At 47.8% G+C, this 21,127-nt stretch overlaps 1 protein-coding gene across 3 annotated transcripts in view; it reads right to left on the minus strand.

Moving 5' to 3' along the window:
* Positions 1-21,127, minus strand: part of LOC121274602 (pyruvate carboxylase, mitochondrial-like) — a 1,197,472-nt gene that overhangs the window by 504,819 nt on the left and 671,526 nt on the right. For all 3 annotated transcript variants that reach the window (XM_041181940.1, XM_041181941.1, XM_041181942.1), the window contains exon 13: positions 4,675-4,764. In XM_041181940.1, coding sequence (XP_041037874.1) covers positions 4,675-4,764 — 90 coding nt within the window. The remainder of the gene's footprint in view (positions 1-4,674; positions 4,765-21,127) is intronic.

Consider the following 21,127-nt stretch of genomic DNA (forward strand, 5'->3'; position numbering starts at 1 on the left):
GGGCAGGGAAAGAGCCCCTGGGCAGGGAAAGAGCCAGTGGCCAGGGAGAGTGCTCTTTCCCCATAGCTCTGCAATTTCTTTCCCCTTAAAATATTTATTCAATTTCATTTTGAAGGATATCAGTCAGGCAGCACATTCCAGATCACAACAACTCGCTGTGTAAAAGGAATTCTCCTCATCTCCCCCTCTGGTTCTTTTGCCAATCATCTTCAATCTGTGTCTCTCTGGTTACCAACCCCCCTGCCACCGGGAACAGTTTCTCCTTATTTACTCTATCAAAACCCCTCGTGATTTTAAACGCCTCAATTAAATCTCTTCTTAACCTTCTCTGCTCGAAGAACAATCCCAGCTTCTCCAGTCTCTCCATTTAACTTAAGACCCTCTTCCCGGGTACCATCCTGATTCCCCATAGAGTTTTGACTGCTGCGGCTGCTCAATAAGCTCCATTGTCCTCTCGACAGGCAGGACACCACCGAGCTGGTGGCCCTCGATCAGCTCAGAACCAAAGGGCGAAAGCTCTTTCGTAACACTTTCAACAAAAGAATCTGGTTGCTGATGGCTTTCCCTGGGGAATTTGGAAGGGTGAAACTCCTCAATAATTACAGGAGAGCGCGACAAGCTCAACGACAGCAGCTTGCAATTTTTAATCAGTGAACTTGGAACCAGCAATAAAGCCATTTGAGGAGAGTGAGCAGCTTGTGGATGAACGAATACATAACACATGCTCCAATACCCAAACAAAATGGTATTATTGGTATTACAATCCAAGAGGCTCTGGGGACCCTTCAGGTTGGTTGTAATTGGTTGTACGAGTTCTGCACATGGATTGAATGCACCAATTTGGGGGGAGTTAATGAGATTTTGGCAAATGTATTTCAGTCATTAATGCTTGCCTTAGACGGGGGATTAGGTGTTGACACAGGCGATAAACTGGAAGAGTCAGAAACACTGAAAAATCCATACAATGGGTTGTGATGTTAAACACGGAAATAGAATGTGGAGAAACCGTTTCCAGTGGCAGGAGGGTCAGGAACTAGCGGGGCACTGATTTAAGGTGCTTGGCAAAGAACCCGGGGGAGATTCAGAAATAATATTTTTTTTTTTACGCAGCGAGTTGTGGTGACCTGGAACATGCTGCCTGAAAGGGCGGTGGAAGCAGATTCATTAGAAAGGAAGAAAGACTTGCATTTCTAGAGCGCCTTTCATGACCTCAGGACATCCCAAAGTGCTTTACAGCCAATGAAGTACTTTTGAAGCGTGGTCACTGTTGCAGTGTAGGGAAGGTGGCAGCCCATTTGCGCACAGCAAGCTCCCATCAATGGCAATGGCCAGCTTTATCTGTATTTTAGTGATATTGGTTGAGAGTTAAATGTTGACGCTGGACACTGGGCAGAAGCACACCTCCCCCCTGCCCCCCACCCCCGCTCTTCTTCCAATGGCGTCCCGTGGGATTATTTCTGTCCATCTGAGGGAGCAGATAAGGCCTCAGTTTAATGTTTCAACTGAAAGACAACAGTGCAGCACCCCCTCAGTGCTAGAGTGTCAACCTAGGTTTTTGTGCTTAAAGTCTCTGGAGTGCCACAAGATCACCAGTAATAGGAGCAGGAGTAGACCACATGGCCCTTTGAGCCTGCTCCGCCATTCAATAGAACCATGGCTGATCTTGAGCTTCAACTCCATTTTCCTGCCCGCTCCCCATATCCCTTAATTCCCTGAGAGGCCAAAAATCTGCCTATCTCAGTCTTAATGATGGAGCATCCACATCCCTCTGGGGTAGAGAATTCCAAAGATTCGCAACCTTTTTAGTGAAGAAATGTCTCCTCTCCTCAGTCCTAAATGATCGGCCCCTTATCCTGAGACTGGGCCCCCCCCGCCGTGTTTTAGATTCCCCGACCAGCGGAAACAATCTCTCAGCGCCCACCCTGTCACACCCCCTTCAGAATCTTGTAGGTTTCAATGAGATCACCTCTCATGCTTCTAAACTCTAAAGAATATGGACCCAATCTCATCATAGGAAAATCCCATCATCCCAGGAACCAATTTAGTGAAGCGTCTCTGTATTGCCTCCAGTACAAGTATATCCTTTCTTAAATGTGGAGACCCACATTACACAGAGTATTCCAGATGTAGTCCCATCAAAATCCTGTACAGCTGTAGCAAGGCTTCTTTCTTCAGGGATTCCCATTCCCTCGCAATAAAAGCACTTGAATCTATGATCTTCTGATTCAGCGGCCGGCGTGTTGACAATAGTGACATCCAAAGGTGACTGGATAAGTACTTGAAATGGAGAAGTTTGGAAGGTTGTGAGGAAAAAGCTGGGGTGGGGGGGGGGGGGTGCGGGCTGGGGGTGATGGGTACGGATTGTGAGAGGAACTACTTGGACAAGTCTTTAGGAAAGTCAGTTCTGCCTCAATGGGATGAAGGCCTCTTTCTCCACAACTCTGTAAAGTTTTACTTTTCAAGTATGTTACTATTGAATCTGTTTCCACCGCCCTTTTGGACAGTGTATTCCCAATTGTAAGAACTCACCGTATACAATAAAAAGTCTCCTGAGCATGCCTCTGGTTCTCTTGCCGATTATCTTAAATCTCTGTCCTCTCTCCTAACAGTGAAAAGTTTCTCTCCTGTTTACTGTAATGAAGCCCTCCATGATTTTAAAAACCCTCTATCAAATCTCCCCATGGTCTCTTCTGCTTTAAAGAGAACAACTCCATCTTCCCCAGTCTCTGAGGGTAGGAAGGAAGTGAAGAAAATGAGGTCTGTGTAACTCCATTCTCAACCAGAACCCAGGTAAGCCCTTGAAACCAGGAGGACAGGACCAAGTGTGGACGAGGGGGGAATGTTCTCTGGATAGATTTGATTGAGCCTGGGAGATACACTTCGACCCAGGGCACATGCATCAGTCAAGAAGACGACTGGAACTTAGAATCGTCCAAATTGTTAGCCCAGTTATTTTGCGCAGCAAGTATTGTGGCACCCAGCCACCCCTTCTTCCAGGAACGCCAGGCACATTACAACAACGTGCATTTATATAGCCCCTTTAACATAGTAAAACACCCCAAAGCGCTTTGCAGAAATATTATCAGACACACAGTGACACTGAGCCACACGGGGAGATATTGGGGACAGGTGACCAAAAATTGGTTAAAGAGGGCAGTTCTAAGGAGTCTTAAAGGAAGGGAGAGAGAGAGAGGTAGAGAGGTTGAGGAAGGGAATTCCGGAGCTTGGAGCCCAGGCGGCTGAAGACACGGCCGCCAAGTGAGTGAAGGAAGGGAGGATGTGCAAGAGGCCAGAACGTGAAGAACACAGGGAACTCAGAGGGTCGGAGGAGGGAGGGGATGAGGTCATGGAAGGAAGCATTCCAAAATAACGGGTCTACGAAAGCAGGGATTATATAAGTATTAAAATAAACTGCATGCTCATTCCATAAATCAAAGACACAAAATGATATTTCTTTCAATGAAAATGAATCACTAACTTTTACAATAGGCTGGTAAAATAAATCATGATTCGATCAGCGGCCCTTCTGTGAAACCTCTTGTGAGCTCTACCAGGGAGAGTAGACATACAGGGAGAGTGCTTTGGAGAATCCTGGGCAGGATTTTTTGGATCGCGGGGTTTCCCGCTCCCCCACCCCCCACCCCTCCCACCCCCCCCCCCCCCCCCCCCCCCCCCCACCCCCCCACCGCCACCCCCCAAGCCGAAGAGTCGGCAGGGAATACATCCCCACAGCCATTTAACGCCCCGAGGATGCTGATGGGCTGGAGATGGAAGTTCTGCCCCTCCCTCGAGCAGAAGTCCCATCTGGCCAGCCGGCAGCTCTGTAGTCCCAGCAGTGGCCAGGATGGGGGCTACAAGCGGTCCCTAGATTCTAAGTGAGACACCGCCCCAACGCACTTATCTGGTCCTTAACCATAATGAGCAATGGTGTTTGGTCCTAACATCGTGTTGTATCTGGGAAACCGTTCAAAACTTTCTTTGTGTGCTTCATGGTACCTCACCATCTCTCTAAAGATTGTTTCACTTGCATCCTCCCTTCCTCGAGACCAGGTCGTCACCCATTTTGACGACACAAACTTGAGTTTGACAGGCGCTGGTAGGACATTTGAACATACAAATTAGGAGTGGGAGTAGGCCATTTGGCCCCTCGAGCCTGCTAAGATCACGGCTGATCTAATTTTCATACTTTTATATTCCAGGGGGATGAAACACACAGAGATACTGAAGTCAAGTGCTTGCAGGTCACACACGGCACAGTCATAAATGATTGCAATATCTGGGAACAGCAAAGAGGGAAAATGGAAGAGAGAGACTGGGAGGTGGGGCATCTTTTAAATTCGATTCAGAAAATTTGGGGCCCCAGAAGTATTAACAAATTACAGTTAAAAACCTTTTCAGTAATAGAAGAGGTGTTCTACAAGAGGAATTGCTAAACCAGTTAGTAGGATTCAAGAGGTTGATTCCAAAGTGACAGTAAGGGTCCTGAGGGTACAGTAGTTACGACCATGGGCTGCTGTCCAGCATCTTACAAGGTCACTGCGTTTTTTTTTTATAAATAAGGTTCTGAGAACAATTGAAAAGCCTGACAAGGCAAAAGGAAGTCCGTAGAGAGGACAAGGCAAGGCAGAGAAATAACACAATAATAATAGCAGAATCCAGCAATGAAGCACTTACCCAATGGAACCTGAGGGATGATGGGGTCCACAGCTGAAGGTTTCGCATTGACTGGAATAGGAGTCACCGGTCCATTAACCATAATGTGGCCTGAAAAAGTGACAACAGTTGATAGTGTTGTGAAGCACCTCCAGTAAAAATTTAAAGCAAGCAGATTATTCAGCAGCAGTCATAAATTTAACCATGTGCTGTTCTACTAAAAAGAACGCTTCTGATGTTCCCAGCATCATATCCATCTATATTAAAGATCTTAAGTCTCTGTGAACTGAATTATAAATTCATATGTCCACACTAAAATGGCAGCTTCCTATGTAAACTTGTCACACTGTAATTGCATTCTTCTGCGAGTGATGGCGCTGCAGCCTCTCCCAATTCCTCAGCCAGCGCTGCAGAAATGCTTTGTTCCAATCAATTCGTGGTTTGACACAGGTTTTTCTATTTCATGATCAATAATAATAGGAAACCAAGTATCACATTTTAAAATGAGGAATGAATTACTTTAAAATGAATACCGCATTCTGTCTGTACTTACACTTCCCCTTCATTCTGCCCTTCATGCGAAGATAACACTCCCAATGAGCAACACCACAGGGGATCCAGACCAGTGTTAAACTGAAAATCTCCCATATGGCACACACCTTTGTACTGGCAGGAAAGATGTGTGTTGTACAATACTATGACATGTCCAAGACAGAAATTGATAAATTTATGGGTACTAATGACATCAAAGGATATAGAGATGGTGTGGAAAGCAGCATTGAGGTAGATGATCAGTATTGATCTAACCAAATGGCGGAGCAGGCTCAATGGGCCAAATGGCTTACTCCTGCTCCTATGTTCTGATATATCCATGAATTAGCCTTAAATAAAAGGGGACGCAATTATGAAGTTTGCAGGTGATCCAAAAATTGGTTGTATGTTTGAAGGCGAGGAGCATAGTTGTAGACTTCAGGATGATATCAATGGACTGGTCAGATAGGCAGAAATGTGGCAAACGGAATTCAATCCAGAGAAGTCTGAGGTAATGCATTTGGGGAAAGCAAACAAGGCAAGGGAACACGCAATAAATGATAGGATGCTGAGAATTGTAGAGGGACAGAAGGACCTTGGAGTGCATGTCCACAGATCCCTGAAGGGAGCAGGACAGGTGGATAAGCTGGTTGAGAAGGCACGTGGAACACTTTCCTTTATTGGCTGAGGCATAGTGTATAAGAGCAGGGAGGTTGTGCTCGGGCTATATAAAGGCCCACAGCTAGAATACTGCTTATAGTTCTGGTCACCGCATTACAGGAAGGATCTGATCATACTGGAGAAGGTACAGAGGAGATTTACAAGGATGCTGTCAGGAATGGAGAGTTTTAGATATGAGGAAATATTGAATAGGCCAGAGTTGTTTTCTTTGGAACAGAGACTGAGGGGAGATTTAATAATGTGTATAAAATTATGAGGGGCCTGGATAGTGAACAAGAAGGGTCTACTTCCAGTAGTAGAGGGGTCAATAACCAACTATACAAGGAAATTGAAAGAGCCAGGCTGGTTTATGAGAAGTTTGTTTTTATCCATCCTGAAGCAAAGAACTGGATTAAATATGCCCGGTTTGAAGAAAAGCATGGTTACATTGGACACGCACGGAAAGTGTATGAAAGAGGTGTGGAGTTTTATGGATGAACAGCTCTTTGTGGCATTTGCAAAATTTGAAGAAAAGCAGAAGTTGATATAGGAGTGCCAAGCTTGTTCATCAGGTTGCCAGGGCATCGATTTACAGTAATTAGCAAAGGATAAAAGGGGAGCTGAGGGGAATTTTCTTCACCCAGAGGGTTGTGGAGTCTGGAACTCAATGCCTGAAAGGGTGGTAGAAGCAGAAACCCTTACTACTTAAAAAAAAACTTGCAGTTTAGAGGTGCTGTAACCTACAGGGCTACAGACTAAGAACTGGAAAGCACAATTAGGTCAAACAACTCTTCTTTTCGCTGGCACGGACAAGATGAGCCAAATGGCCACTTTGTGTAAATTTCAGTAAGTTTCTATCTTAAACTTATTTGTGACAGCTTCTGAATTACATTAAGTTAAAACGTTATAATTGAAAAAACCTTATGTCAACATTTTACATTCACAAACTGTTGATAAACGAATCAAATCATTCAACTTTTTTTCAGTAACTGTAATTTCTCAAGTCCAAAATAAGAGTTTAAACTTTTTTTTGATGAAAGATTGCGCATTTCTGTAGGATATGATTAAATTTATCGACTGAATTCTCTTTTGTTTTATTAGTGTCTTCCTTCAAGTTTTTAACTTCAAGCCTTAGCTGGTCTCAAAGGTCAGGGCCTCAATATTACATTTTCCTCAGGACAGTTCCAGAGATTCTGAGCACACCTGGGTATCTTGGGCATGTACAGAATCTCCAAGCATACGAAAGTTGGCTTCTGAGTTGAAAATAATGGGTGTCTCCTTAGTCCTCTAGGGATCAGAGTGATTTTCTTTGCTTTATCCTGTAGATCAAATTCTTCAAGCAATGTTAAGTTGAAGCTCAAACTGAGGCTTTTCTTTTTAAAGAGAGGGGCTGTCAATCTGTGCAAGCGTGTGTAATAGTGAAAGAGAAAAAAATATACAGCCCTCAATTTGAGACATCATAGACATTTTGTACCTTTTGATTATACTCAAATTATCAACATTATTTTTCAGCTCATAGTTTTGGAATGCCAATTGTAATGTAAATTTGAGTAGGTAATCAACAATATATTTACATAAAGGCAATTTACTTTTTATTTCCGTCAGTGCGTCAAGCCAAAACAGACAGAGATAGCCACTGGTGTGGTGTGTTCACAAACACTGTGGGGCAGCGTTTCAGCTTTGGGGTGCAATCGGTGATTTGGCGCCAATCACCCTTAAAATTGCGCCCGTTTTGAAAAGTGTCTTTTTCCCCTCGAGTTTCCGCTCAGATTTATTTGCACGTCATGAAACACAAAATCTGCCGAGAATCAAAATCCTGAAACTCTCCCCCTGTACCTACATCACATGGGCTGCAGCGGTTGAAGGAGGCAGCTCACCGCCACCTTTTTAAAGGGCAGTTAGGGATGGGTGATAAATGCTGGCCTAGCCAGCTACGTCCACATCCCGTGAATTCATTTTTTAAAAAAATCAACACAATCGGGCAGCGTTTTATAAGCTACTTGCAGAAAACAAATTCTGTCAAAAATATTCCTCGATATTTTTGAGTGACAAGTTTGATTAGTGGAGCTGAAAATGGGCTTATCACAAAAACAAATGTTTTAAATTATAGTGCCATTCCAACTCCTGTGAGTAAACTGAATTTACTAGAGAATGATTTATTCATATGAGGGTATGGTAGCTTCTAAGAGAAGAGAATGTAGAATTGCAAATGTTCCACCATTGTTCAAAAGAGAGTGTAAAGATAAATCCAGCAATTACAGGCCAATCAGTTTATCCTTTTAGACGCGACAATCCAAGACAAAATTAACAGTCCCTTGGCCAATTATGGAAAGCCATCATGGATTTGTTAAGGGGAATTTTTTTCTTTCAGAGGGTCGTTCGTCTGTGGAATCCTCTTCCCCAGAGAGCAGCGGAGGCTGGCTCATTGAATGCATTCAAGGCTGAGTTAGACAAGATTTTTGATCGACAAGGGAGTCAGGGGCTACGGAGGGTGCAGACAGGAGAGTGGAGCGAAAGCCACAGTCAGATCAGCCATGATCTGATTGAATGGTGCAGCAGGCTCAAGGGGCCAAATGGCCTACTCCTGCTCCTATTTCTTACGACCTTCTCTTATGATCTTCTGAGCAAATCGAAAACAGAAATCATCCAAAACCTTTTAAAGCATGCCTACTCACGGCCTTGCGCCCAAAAGAACCGGCTTAATCTTGGAGCCCCGTCAAAGGCCCACAAATGAGCGCCGTTTAATGGGAAGTCGCCATGGCGATTACTTTGATCTGGCTAGTTTTGTGGAGAGGGCCAGCTTCTAGCGTGATGTTTTTAAAATTAGCGCAGAAGATAGCAGGAGCTCGATTTCCACTGAACGTAATTTGTGTTTAAAATATCTTTGGAACTGGTTATGTCGACGTCGAGTGAGTTGCGCTGAAAAAAAAAAACCCGCACTGCAATCGAGTGGAAACCCCAGGCTCTGAACGTTGGGAGCGGGCTCTTAGATATTCACAAACCAGTACAGCTGAACCAAAAGATGAGCCCCCTGCCTCCCTTGCAGCGAGAGGCCAGTGCCTACCCTGTTCCCGCCTCGCTGATAGACATAAGCCAAACCCCGCATTCCCAGTTCTTACGAACCTGAGGCTCCACTCAGATGTCAGACGTAAAGCACCCCCTATCACAACTGGTCGGACTCCTTCAGCCCCACGGCAGTGATCAAACTCCAGGACCTCCGGTTCCTGTGAACCCTCCACGATCATTTCTTTTTCTTTCACGGGATGAGGGCGTCGTTGGCCAGGCCAGCATTTTTATTGCCCGTCCCCCAAATTGCCCTCGAGGGGATGTTGGTGAGCCGCCTTCTTGACTGCAGTCCATGTGGTGGAGGTACGCCGACAATGCGGTTAGGGAGGGAATTTCATGATTTTGACCCAGCGGCAGTGAAGGAACAGCCATATATTTCCAAGCCAGGATGGTGTGCGGCTCTGAGGGGAACTTGCAGGTGGTGGTGTTCTTATGCAGCTGCTGCCCTTGTCCTTCCAGGTGGTAGTAGTCGTGGGTTTGGAAGGTGCTGTCGAAGGAGCCTTGGTGAGTTGCTGCAGTGCATCTTGTAGATGGTACACACTGCTGCCACTGTGCGCCGGTGGTGGAAGTGAATGTTGAAGGTGCCAATCAAATGGGCTGCTTTGTCCTGGATGGTGTGAAGCTTCTTGAGTGTTGTGGGAGCTGCGCTCATCCAGGCAAGTGGGGAGTATTCCATCACACTCACAACTTGTGCCTTGTAGATGATGGACAAACTTTGGAGAGTCAGGTGAGTTATTCTCCATAGAATTCCCAGCCTCTGACCTGCTTTTGTAGCCACAGTATTGATATCGCTGGTCCAGTTCAGAGCTGAGCATGGCCCACCGTGCAGTTTAACCCCAGCCTTCACCCAAGTTTGAAGCTCTCTTCATTCAAGAACTGTGTCGTTCGCTGGGAAAATTGCTACTGTCACTCAATTATTTGAGAAAGGTGGGAGAGAGAAACCAGCTCACTACACAAATGTCAGCTTACTGTCAGTTGTGGGGGAGCTACTGGAATCTGTCGAGGGACAAAACGATATCCAGAACAAAGGAGTGGAAGTTGTGTTCCAGTTCATATATAAAGCTCTGGTGAGACCCCACCAGGGGCAACTGGGTTCAGCTCTGGGCACTGCACCTCAGGGAGGTTATGTTGGGCTTGGAGGGGGGTGCAGCCCAGATTCACGAGGATGAGACCAGGGTTAAAAGGATTAACATTATGAGCACAGATTGGTTCGTCTAGGTTTGGATGCCTTTATGCTTAGAAGGTTGAGGGACAATCTAATAGGGGTATTTAAAAATGATAAAAGGGTTCGATTGTGTAGAGACAAATGTCCTCCTCAGATTGGGGGAATCAGGAACGACAAAGACTATAACAGAGACCTGGCTTGAAGAAGGGCAGGATTGGGTGTGAAATATCCCCGGATACAAGGTGTGCAGGAGAGATAGAAAAGGAAGAAAAGGCGGAGGGGTGACAGTATTGATTTAGTGCTGGAGAGAGAGGATGTCCCAGAGGGATCAAGGACAGAATGTATTTGGCTAGAGCTAAGGAACAAAAAAGGTGCAATTACTCTGCTCGGTGTGGTCTATAGGCCACCAACTAGTGGGAAGGGTGCAGAGGAACAAATTTGCAAATAAATTATAGAGAGGTGCAAAAATTATGGCGTGCTTATAATGGTGGACTTTAACCAAATATAGAGTGGGGTAGTAGCAGTGTGAAAGGCAGACAGAGGCAAGAGCCGAGAGTGTGTTCAAGGAAGTTTTCTGCAGCACTAGTATCCTGTCCAATGAGAAAGGAGGCACTTCTAGACCAGGGAATGAGCTGGGCCAAGTAGATCAAGTGTCAGTAGGAGAACATTTAAGGAACAGAAGTCATTGTATCATTAGGTTTAGGCTGTTTATGGAAAAAGACAAAGAACAGTCCAGAGTAAGAATAATTACCTGGGGGATAGCCAACTTCAATGGATTAAGAATGGATTTGGGCCCAATATATTGGTGCCAAAGTTTGGCAGGAAAAACAGTAGCTGATCAATGGGTTACCTTCAAAGAGGATTCAAGCACAGTCAAGGTATAATCCCTCAAAAGGGAGAGGTAAGGCAAACAAATCTAGAGTGATAGAAATTAAGACAAAGAAGAAAAAAGTGTGGGCTTATAACAGGTGTCAGGTAGAAAATACAATTGAAAGCCAAGCTGAATAGAGAAGGTTCAGAAGGGAGGTGAGGAAGCAGATAAGATAAGCAAAGAGGGAGTATGAAAAGAGACAGGCAGCCAACATAAAAGGGGGATCCCAAAATCTTCTACAGGCACATAAATAGTAAAAGGAGGAGCAGGGCCGATGAGGGAGCACACATGGAGGCAGGGGGCACAGCTGAGCTATTAAATGACTTTGCATCTGTCTTTACCAAGGAAGATGATGCTACCCAGGTTAAAAAAAAGAGGTAATTCAGACACTCGATACGTTTAAAATTGAAAAGGAGGTTATCTGTACTTAAAGCTGATAAGGCACTGGGACCAGATGAGATGCATCCAAGGATACTGAGGGAAGTGAGAGTGGAGATTGCGGATCCGCTGACCATAATTTTTCAGTCTTCCTTAGACTCAGGGTGTCTTAGAGGACTGGAGAATTGCAGACACTATGCCCTTGTTCAAAAAAGGATGTGAAGGTAAGCCCAGCAACTATAGGCAAGTCAATTTAACTTTGGTGGTGGGCAAACTTGTAGAAACAATAATTTGGAACAAATTTAGTGGACAAATGCGAGTTAATTAAGGAAAGCCAGCATGGATTTCTTAAGGAAAAGTCATGTTCAACTAAATAGCTTGAACTTTTGGAAGAGGTAACAGGGCAGGTTGATGAGGATAATGCTGGTTTTTTTTTAATTCATTCATGGGGTGTGGGCATCGCTGGCTAGGCCTGCATTTATTGCTCATCCCTAATTGCCCTTATTCAGAGGGCATTTAAGAGTCAACCACATTGCCAAGACAATCAGCAATGGTTTCGTGGTCAGCATTAGGCTTTTAAATCCGAATTTTTACTGAAGTCAAATTTCACCATCTGCTATGGTTAGGTTTCGAACCCGAGTCCCCAGAGCGTCATCCTGGATGCCATTACCCTATCTCTGGAATACTAGTCCAGTGACAATATCATTCTGCCAACGCCGCTCCTGTTGATGTGGTGTACATGGACTTCCAAAAGACATTAGGTACAGCGCCACACAATAGACTTGTGACCAAAGTTATAGCTCATGGAACAAAGGGACAGTAGCCACATGGGGCAGAGTTTTCTGGCTGGCGGGCGGGTGGAGTGGGAGTGGGCGCAGGCGGAGTGGGAGCGGGCTCAATCAGGTCCGTGCCGCCATTTTACGCGGGCGGGCCAATTAAGGCCGGCCCAGTGTGAATCGCGGCTCCCGAGGACAGCGGGAGTGGGCGGGTGGCGGCGGGACTGCAATGGCCGCTGGGTCCGATGGCGAACTGGCGGCCTGTTTAAAAAAGCAGCTACAGCCTTTCAAAGGCTCCTGGAAGGGCTCCCCAGAGCGCTGCTGGTCAGCAGGCCAGCCAGGAGGGTAGGGCAGGGGGGCACTGTGCCCCTCGTCTTTCAGACGATTGCCTTGTCGCCCTCCTTGAGGAGGTGTCAGCACAACGGGAGGTCCTGGTACCCCAGAACGGGAGGAGGAGGCCCCCCCACCCCCCTCCCCCACATGACCAAACGTGCCGTGGAGCAGGTGGCAGAGGTGGTGAGCTCCCGAGACATGGTGCAGCGCACCTGGATCCAGTGCTGCAAGCGCTTCAATGACCTCTAGCGATCGGGAAGGGCGAGTACCATGTTGCCATTGGTCACTTAACTCAGCAGTTAGACTTTCTCGCCTGGCCGCAATCCCCCCAACCCCCCTCCCGGCCACCCCCCCCCCCCCACCCCCCCCAAAGTCTGAGTGCAGTGACTGCATTAAATCATTAATCATTGACGGTATATGACCTTCGCTGGGTGGGCCAGCAGATATTGCCTATGCCTAGGTCACCCTGAGAGGGTGGTGAAGAGATGGGTTCTGCACCCGCAGCACGTGGTTCACTGAGACCCACATTACTGTTCTGGGGGCAACCTGGAGGAGCTGCACCTAGGGGCAGTGCTGGAACTCCAGGACATGTCAAAGTCAGGGTAATGACATGCTGGGACGGGAGCTTCAAGGCGGCGTTGGCACCAATCGACCTGCTGCCCTCTGCGCTCCATGTGCTTGTGCCACCTTGCTATGGAAGGTAGACCGTGTGGTGCCGAATGTGATGTAGGCAGCATTTGGCCGTGGGGGAGGGAGGGGAACAGGCCTGGTATCTTTGTGTGAGTGTTCGGCAGCAGCGGGGTGAGGAGGCACTGGAGCCCTGCAGTGTCCCACTCTGGTTGGGGTGGGCCGGCCGTGAAGAGAATCCAGGCACAAGTAGCACTAATGCTCCTCTCTCCTTTCCAGGAGGAGAATGCACAGAATGCCGCCCAGCGGGCGAGGACTGGCGGTGGGCTGGCTCAGGAAGTGATGCTTAACCGGTTCAAGCTGGAGGCCCCAGATCTGGAGAGGCGCAGTGCGCCCAGGTTCCACCGGTGTCTGTGACGCTGGGTGTCGGTGAAGCAGGTATGTTTGCCCAGCACTGAGGTCACCATTGTTCTCCCAACAGCTATGGCAGTGCTGAATGTTCAGTGGTTGAAGTTTGCAACATGGCTTGACCATTGCTTATGGAAGGATGAGTGCATCATGATCTAGGGGACAGGGATGCACATTGACATTGTCTCCACGTTAACTAATCAAATGTCCTTGCTCTTCCTTTCAGCATCAGCAGATCAGGGTTGGGAGGAGGAGGAGCAGCAGGGCCCCCTCTCACACCTGAGGGCCCTGAAGTCTCGGACTCACCAATGTCACACCATCTCTGCCAGGCAGGCACCAACGCAGATACTAGCACCTCGGTGGGGCACAGCGATGAGGGCACTTTGTAGTCGCTGGAGGAGCTGGCGGAGACAGAGGGCGGCCAAAGCGCCAGCAGACAGAGGACTGCAGGGGACTAGGCACATGCTCAGTCGGTGGCTGATGATGTGCTTCTGCATCGTCTGCGATGCAATAAATGCAGGAAATGTGGCCGGGTGTACGAGAGCATCTGGGGGAGATACATGAGGCTATGCTTGGCTTGGTGTCCGTGCTGGAGGAGTCTACGCGGACCATCGCCAATGCAATGAGCCTCATGGCCGAGCACCATGTGTCCTCCATGGAGAAGGTACGACTCTCATGGAGAGGCTCCTCCAGTAGACCAATCAGGTCTTCTTGGGGATGCGCTCTGACCAGCAAGCCCTCACATTGGCATTGATCTCAGCTGGTCAGTGCCAGTGTGGGAAATGGTCTGGGCACCAAGTTTCCCAGCTCGTTGCCCATCCATCCATGGTGAGCAGGGAGGTCCGAACTGACCTCACGTCGGCACAGCAGCTGCCTGTTGTCTCTGCAAGCTCCTCTCAGGGCGCTCCAGATGAGGGCGGCAGCTCCTCCGCTCCCTCTGACAGTGACCGTTGCATCCGGTGAGGCTGCAAGGACTGGGGAGATGCCAGCTGTGGAACTGGCAGCTCCCTCCCTGGCGGGGCCAGCACAGGCTCCACGGGCCAGAGGACGGCTGCCAAGGTCATCGAGGCCAACAGGACAGGCGGGTCAGCAGGCTGGCTCAGATGCCAGTCCCAGTGAGGGGGCAGCACCAAGACGTAGCACCCGAAAGCATAAACATAAGGCACCTTAGGCACACCACAGGTTTATCACTGGTGCTTTTGAGTTGACCCGCAATAAGGTCTTTATGAGTTGGTCTGATGTTGAACACCTTTGTCATTTTGTTATCTTAAGTTCCTTTTGTTATACCATTAAATTCAGACATGTCCCCATGGCTGAGGGTGCCTCTTTTCTTCTGCAGATGGATGGTTACCAATAATGTTATGAGTGATTTGTGGGTCATTCAGCTTTACTGACAAGGCCCTTAGTTAATGTTCCTATCCAGGCAGATTTTGCACTCAGGTATCGAGTATGGAGTCTGCATCCCAGGCTTGACCTGGAGGTCCGTCTGTGGTGTGCTAGCTGAAGGTTCATTGGATTAAAGCCTACCGGGTGTCCCTGCCTCCCTGAAGTATGCCCAGGTCAGCGTCTCCCCTCAGCATGTGCGTGCTCATCCTCGGACTCAACGCTGGACTCATCGTGTGCAGCTGCAGCCACTGTGTCTACATCTTCTTCGTCCACAGCGTTCCCCCTTTCCAGCGCAAAACTGTGGAGAGCGCAGCATGTAACCACTATCAGCGACACATGATCTGGGGGGTATTCCAGTGCGCCCCCTGAACAATCCAGGCATCAGAAGAGCACTTTGAGAAGACCAATGGTTCTCTCCACCATAGCCCTTGTGGAGGTGTGGCTCCTATTGTATCGCTGTTCAGCTTCTGTTCTTGGATGGTGGAGAGGTGTCATGAGCCACCTTCTGAGGGGACAGCCCTTGTCACCCAGCAGCCACCCATCCAGTCGAGCCAGGGACTGAAGAGCCCCAGCACCTGGGAGTGTCTGAGGATGTAGGAATCGTGCGAGCTGCCTGGGTACCTTGCACAGACTTGTAGAATCAGCATCCTGTGATCACACACTATCTGCACGTTCATGGAGTGGAAGCCCTTCCTGTTGACAAAGGCACCAGGCTCACCTACTGGTGCCTTGATGGCTACATGTGTACAATCTATTGCATCCTGGACACGGGGGAAGCCAGCAATCGCTGCAAAGCCTCTGGCTTGCTGTGTCTGGCTTGCCTGGTCCCAACGGTAGTGGATGAAGGTCAATGCCCATCTGAACAGAGCGTCTGTCACCTGCTTGACTCAAGTGTGGACAGCTGATTGGGAGACACCGCAAAGATCACCCACCGACCTCTGGAAGGAGCCAGAGGCATAGAAGTTGAGGGCAGCTGTGACCTTCAGAGCCACTGGCATGGGGTGTCCACCCACACAGTTAGCAGAGATCTCAGGGTCAATCACCTGACAGACGTAGTTGACTGTCTCCCCTGACAGTCGGAGCCTCCTTCGGCACTGCACCTCAGACATATTGAGGTAGCTGCTTCGCTGCCTGTAAACCCTGGCAGCAGGATAGTGGCGTCTTCTGCGGCCCCTTCCGCCTTGGACTACCTCTTGGCCCTGCGCCCCTTGTGCCTGTGCCTGTCCTCCCCAAGGTGGCTCCCCTGGAGGCTGAGTGCGCACACTACTGGCCTCCTCCCCCTTCTAGCCCTCCCTTCCAATGGAGAGCCCAACTCCCGTTCCCAGGCAAAGGGAAGGCTTCCAGAAACCTGCAATAGCGATTCTTCACTGCAGAGTGCTGACCTGAAAGCTGTGAGTCCAGTCCAAGTAGCTGGTATGCGTTTTGAAGTATTGCAGATCACAGAGGCAAGAATCAGTAACTTTGCAAATTAAACATTTGACAGAGCACACTCGCAACCCCACTGAGCCCTTTTATCCTGCCCGTGGATGAGGTTTATACAAATGTGACCTACCCGCCTGCCTGTTGCGCCCGTGTGCCGACCCGAAGGTCACACGGGCGCTGAAAAATCGCCGTCAATTGGTGCCTCAAGGGCCTTAAGTGGCCCGTTAGTTAATGGCAGGCGCGCATCGGAGATCATCGCGTGCCCGCCCAATGAGATATCGCAATGGCACGCAGTGACATTGGGACGCTCACCCGACATCACCGTGTGTCATTTTACACATCGGCGTACAGGTCCCGCCCCTGCACGCCAATGGGAAAATTCTGCCCATGGATAAGGAACTGGCTAAGTGGCAGGAAACAGAGAGTCGTGGTTAATATTTTTCTGGCTGGAGGAAGGTTTGTAGTGGACTTCCCCAGAGGTCAATGTCAGGATCCTTGCTTTTCCTGATAATGACCTGGACCTTGGTGTACAGGGCACAATTTCAAAGTTTGCGGGTGATGCAAAACTTGGAACCATTGTGAACTGTGAGGAGGATAGTGTAGAACTTTAAACGGACATGGGCAGGTTGGTGGAGGGGGCGGACAGTTGGCAGATGAAGCTCAATGCAAAGAAATGTGAAGTGATTCACTTTGGTAGGAAGAACATGGAGAGACAAAATGAAGTAAGGGGTACAACTCTAAAGGGTGTGCGGGAGTAGAAGATCTGGGTGTATATGTGCATAAATCATTGAAGGTGGCAGGACAGGTTGAGCAAGCAGTTAATAAAGCATGTAGGAGGTTATGCTGAACTTGTATTAAGTCACTAATTCAGCCTCAGCTGGAGTATTGTGTCTAGTTCTGGATGCCACACTTTAGGAAGGATGTGAAGGCATTAGAGAGGGTGCAGAAAAGATTCACAAGAATGGTTCCAGGGATGAGGAACTTCAGTTATGTAGATAGATTGGAGAAGTTAGGACTGTTTTCCTGGGGGAAGAGAAGGTTGAGAGGAGATCTGATAGAGGTGTTCAAGACCATGAGAGGTCTGGACAGGGTAGATAGGGAGAAACTGTTCCAATTGGTGGACGGATCAAGAACGAGAGGGCAGAGATTTAAATTAATTAATAAAAGAAGTGAAAGTGATATGAAGATAAACTTTTTTATACAGCAAGTGGCTAGGGCCTGGAATGCACTGCCTGAGAGTGTGGTGGAGGCAGATTCAATTGAATTGTTCAAGAGGGAATTAGACTGTTATCTGAAAAGGAAGAATGTGCAGGGTTACGGGGAGAAGGCGGGAGAATGGCACTAAGTGAGTTGCTCATTCGGAGAGCTGGTGCAGACACGATGGGTCAAATGGCCTCCTTCTGAGCTGTAACAATTCTGTCATTCTGTGATGAGGGGACATAATCACAAAATTAGAGCGAAGTCATTCAGAAGTGAAATATATTTTTTATTCATTTGCGGGATGTGGGCTTCGCTGGCTGGGCCAGCATTTATTGCCCATCCCTAGTCGCCCTTGAGAAATCAGGAAGTACTTCTTCATATGAAGTGTAGCGGAAAGCTGTGTGTAGTGGTCTCTAAATTACCAAACTGCCTGTCCAACATCCAGCACTGGATGAGCAGGAAATTACTGCCAAATAAACACTGGGGAAGTCAAAAGCATTGTTTTCGGTCCAGGCCCCAAACTCTGCTCTCTAGCCACGAACTCCATTCCTCTCCTAGGCTACGGTCTGAGGCTGAATCAGACTGTCTGCAATCTTGGTGTCATATCTGACCCGGGGATGAGTTTCTGACCACATGTCCTGGCCTTCTCAAAGACCGCCCATTCCCATTTTCATAACATTGGCCAATTCCGTCCCTGCCTCAGCTCATCCGCTGCTGAAACCCTCAAGCATTTCTTGTTACCTCCAGGTTTGACTGTTCCAACGCACGTCCGACTGGTCTCCCACATTCTACCCTTCCTAAACCTGAGGCCATCCAAAATTCTGCTGCCCATGACCTCCCTCGCATCTATCATCCCCTGTGCTCACTGACCTACACTGGCTCTCACCCAGTTCAGCAAAGCTTTGGTTTTAAAGTTCTCATCCTTGTTTTCTAACCCCTGCATGACCTCAGCTCCTCCCTTTCTCTGTAATCTCCTCCAGCCTTCAAAATCTCTGCGCTCCTCCAATTCTGGTCTCTTGCTAGATTTCCATCACTCCACCATTGGCGGCTGTGCCTATAGCCATCTGGGCCCTACAATTCCCTCTCTAAACCCCTCCGCCTCTCTCTCCTTCTATAAAAGGCTCCTTAAAACCGACTTCTTTGATCAAATTTTTGGCCAACTGTCCCTAATATCTCCTTACATGGCTCAGTGTCAGTGCGGAGTATCTGCGTCATTTTACTATGTTAAAGGTGCTGTGTAAACCCAAGTTGTTGTTTTGTATGTGCGCTTGTCTGTGGGTTTATGTCTGCGTGGATATATGTGTGTGTGTACGTGTGTACGTGTGTGTGTGCGCGCATACATGCATGCGCACGTGTGTGTGCATGTGTGTGTGAGTGCAAATATGTGTTTTTTAAATTTGTTCCTGGGGTTTGGACATCGCTGGCTAGGCCAGCATTTATTGCCCATCCCTAGTTACCGTTGAGAAGGTGGTGACGAGCTGTCTTCTTAAACCGCTACAGTCCACATGGTGTAGGTACACCCACAGTGCTGATAGGGAGGGACTGGGTGAATGAGTTTGTGTTCATATGTGTGCGCACATGTGTGTGTGTGTGTGTGTGTGTGTGTTTGCATGAGTGCATGTGTACATTTTTATATCTGTATTTGATGGATTCAATGGATTAAACTGATCACTGGCACAGACTGGAGAGTATCCCGGCTAGCCTTTTCACCAAGTATGTAGTCTGTTTTGAAGAGGATGAGCCTAACTTCAAAAAAGGGAGCCTCAGTCTTGAAAAAATAAAAATTGCAAGCACGCACATCAGTTTAAACAAGAGCTCTTCACTCGCTGTCCAAGAATTCCTGTGAAGAAACACAAGAGGCCTACACGCAATTCAGAAAATTCATGTTTTACTCTACAGTGTGTGAACTCTCATTACTGGTCAGTTCTGCCTTGGGGTAGGGAGAACTTACTTTAGGCCAGCGGCAATTTAGTGATGGGCTGGTGTCACAGAGTCACATCCTGACCCGCTGAAAATGTTTCACACGCTGCTCCTGTCTTCTGAAGGAGCACTTAACGGTTCAGGCCTCGCTCTGGTCACAAACGCTATTATTTTTGTACAGCAACCCACCTTCCCTGAGTCGTTGCATTATTAATGAGAAAATTGTCTTTTATATAGAATTACTGTTCAGTCGGAAGGGGGGGGTGCTGCGGACTGATACAGGCTGGAAGAGAGCATCCCCTGCTTGAGAATGTGTGGTACCATATTCCAGTCTGGACGATGAAACGAAACCATCGGAATTCAACCTGACTGGGGATAGGGAGGTGCGACAGCATCTGCACCCAAAACTCGGCCCCCACCTACCTCAGCTGATCTCCCCTCCCTACTTCAGACCCAAGTACTCGGCCCCCATTCCCCCAGTGATCTCAAGCTCCAGTAGCTCATCCTCAATGTCCTCCCGAGCTGAACAGCCAAGCCTCAGCCCCCCTACTTACGTATCTGATCAGTTTCCTGCCAGCCCTTTTCCACACGATCCCTGCTGCCCATATGCAAAATCTGATCGTGCTGTGTGCCTGTGGGACCTCGAGGGAGGCTAGGAAACTTTACTGAGCCACACGGGAAGAGAAGAAATGGTGAGACAGGAATCTAACGAAGGAAGAGAATTAGAGACAACTCAGAGGGAAAAGCCAGTAACATTTAGGTCCAAACTGGTCTTGTATTCCTTAAATTGGAAGCTCAGACAAGTACCAGTCATTTAACTGGTTTTCCCTCCCCACCACTTGAGGATACATTTGTAATAGACAGTATGGGAGAGAGGCTGAGAGAGAAACAGAAATATATAGTGAGAGAGAGGGAGAATGTGCGCGAGAGAGAAACAAAAAGAATGATGGACAAAGAGAGTTAGGCAGAGAGACTGACACACCGGGATACACATAGTCAGAGCGAGAGAAACAGACAAAATAGAGGGAAGAAAGAGAGAGAGAGGCAGAGAAAGTTAGGCAGAGAGAAAAAGACAGGCACAGAGAGACAACCAAAAAGAGAGAGAGAGGCAAACAGACAGATAGAGAGAAAGAGACAGAGAGTAAAAGAGAGACAGGGAGACAGATAGAGGCACAAGGACAAAAAGAGAGAGGGAAGGAGGGAGAAACAGAGAGGGAAGCACACAGAGAGAGAGAGAGAGAGAGAGAAATAGACAGTAAGGAACAGAGACAGAAGAAGAAAACAAAAAACGACAGAGAAAACAAAGCGGAAGGAATTAGAGAATTGGAGCTACATAGCCGGAAGAGGGTTTCTCCAATGTTTCTCTGAACATCGCCCCAGGGGACCAACTATTGAAAGTTTCAGAGTTCCTTTCCTGCTCCATTAATTAAATTCCTTTAATTTCCTCCCCCAGCACATTGCTTGCAGCAGCATTCCTTTCACTTTAGCTGCTCTGTTGTAATCATTTAAGGTTTAAAAATGTCACTGTAAATGAATCATTAATGTGGCCCAGTCTCTCTCCCAGTTTACCTATCAGCTCTGTAGCATGGATGATTTTTTTTTCCTCTGTAAGAGTGTAGCACCATATCACATTGCAACATCTCACAACATCTTCATGCAATGAATCACCAGATGTAGGCTTTCAACTATTCTTTCTGTTGTTGGTTTTGTACTCTGGCTAATTTAGAGCTA

This window comes from Carcharodon carcharias, assembly GCF_017639515.1.
Source record: "Carcharodon carcharias isolate sCarCar2 chromosome 37 unlocalized genomic scaffold, sCarCar2.pri SUPER_37_unloc_1, whole genome shotgun sequence".
Classification (NCBI taxonomy): Eukaryota; Metazoa; Chordata; class Chondrichthyes; order Lamniformes; family Lamnidae; genus Carcharodon; species Carcharodon carcharias.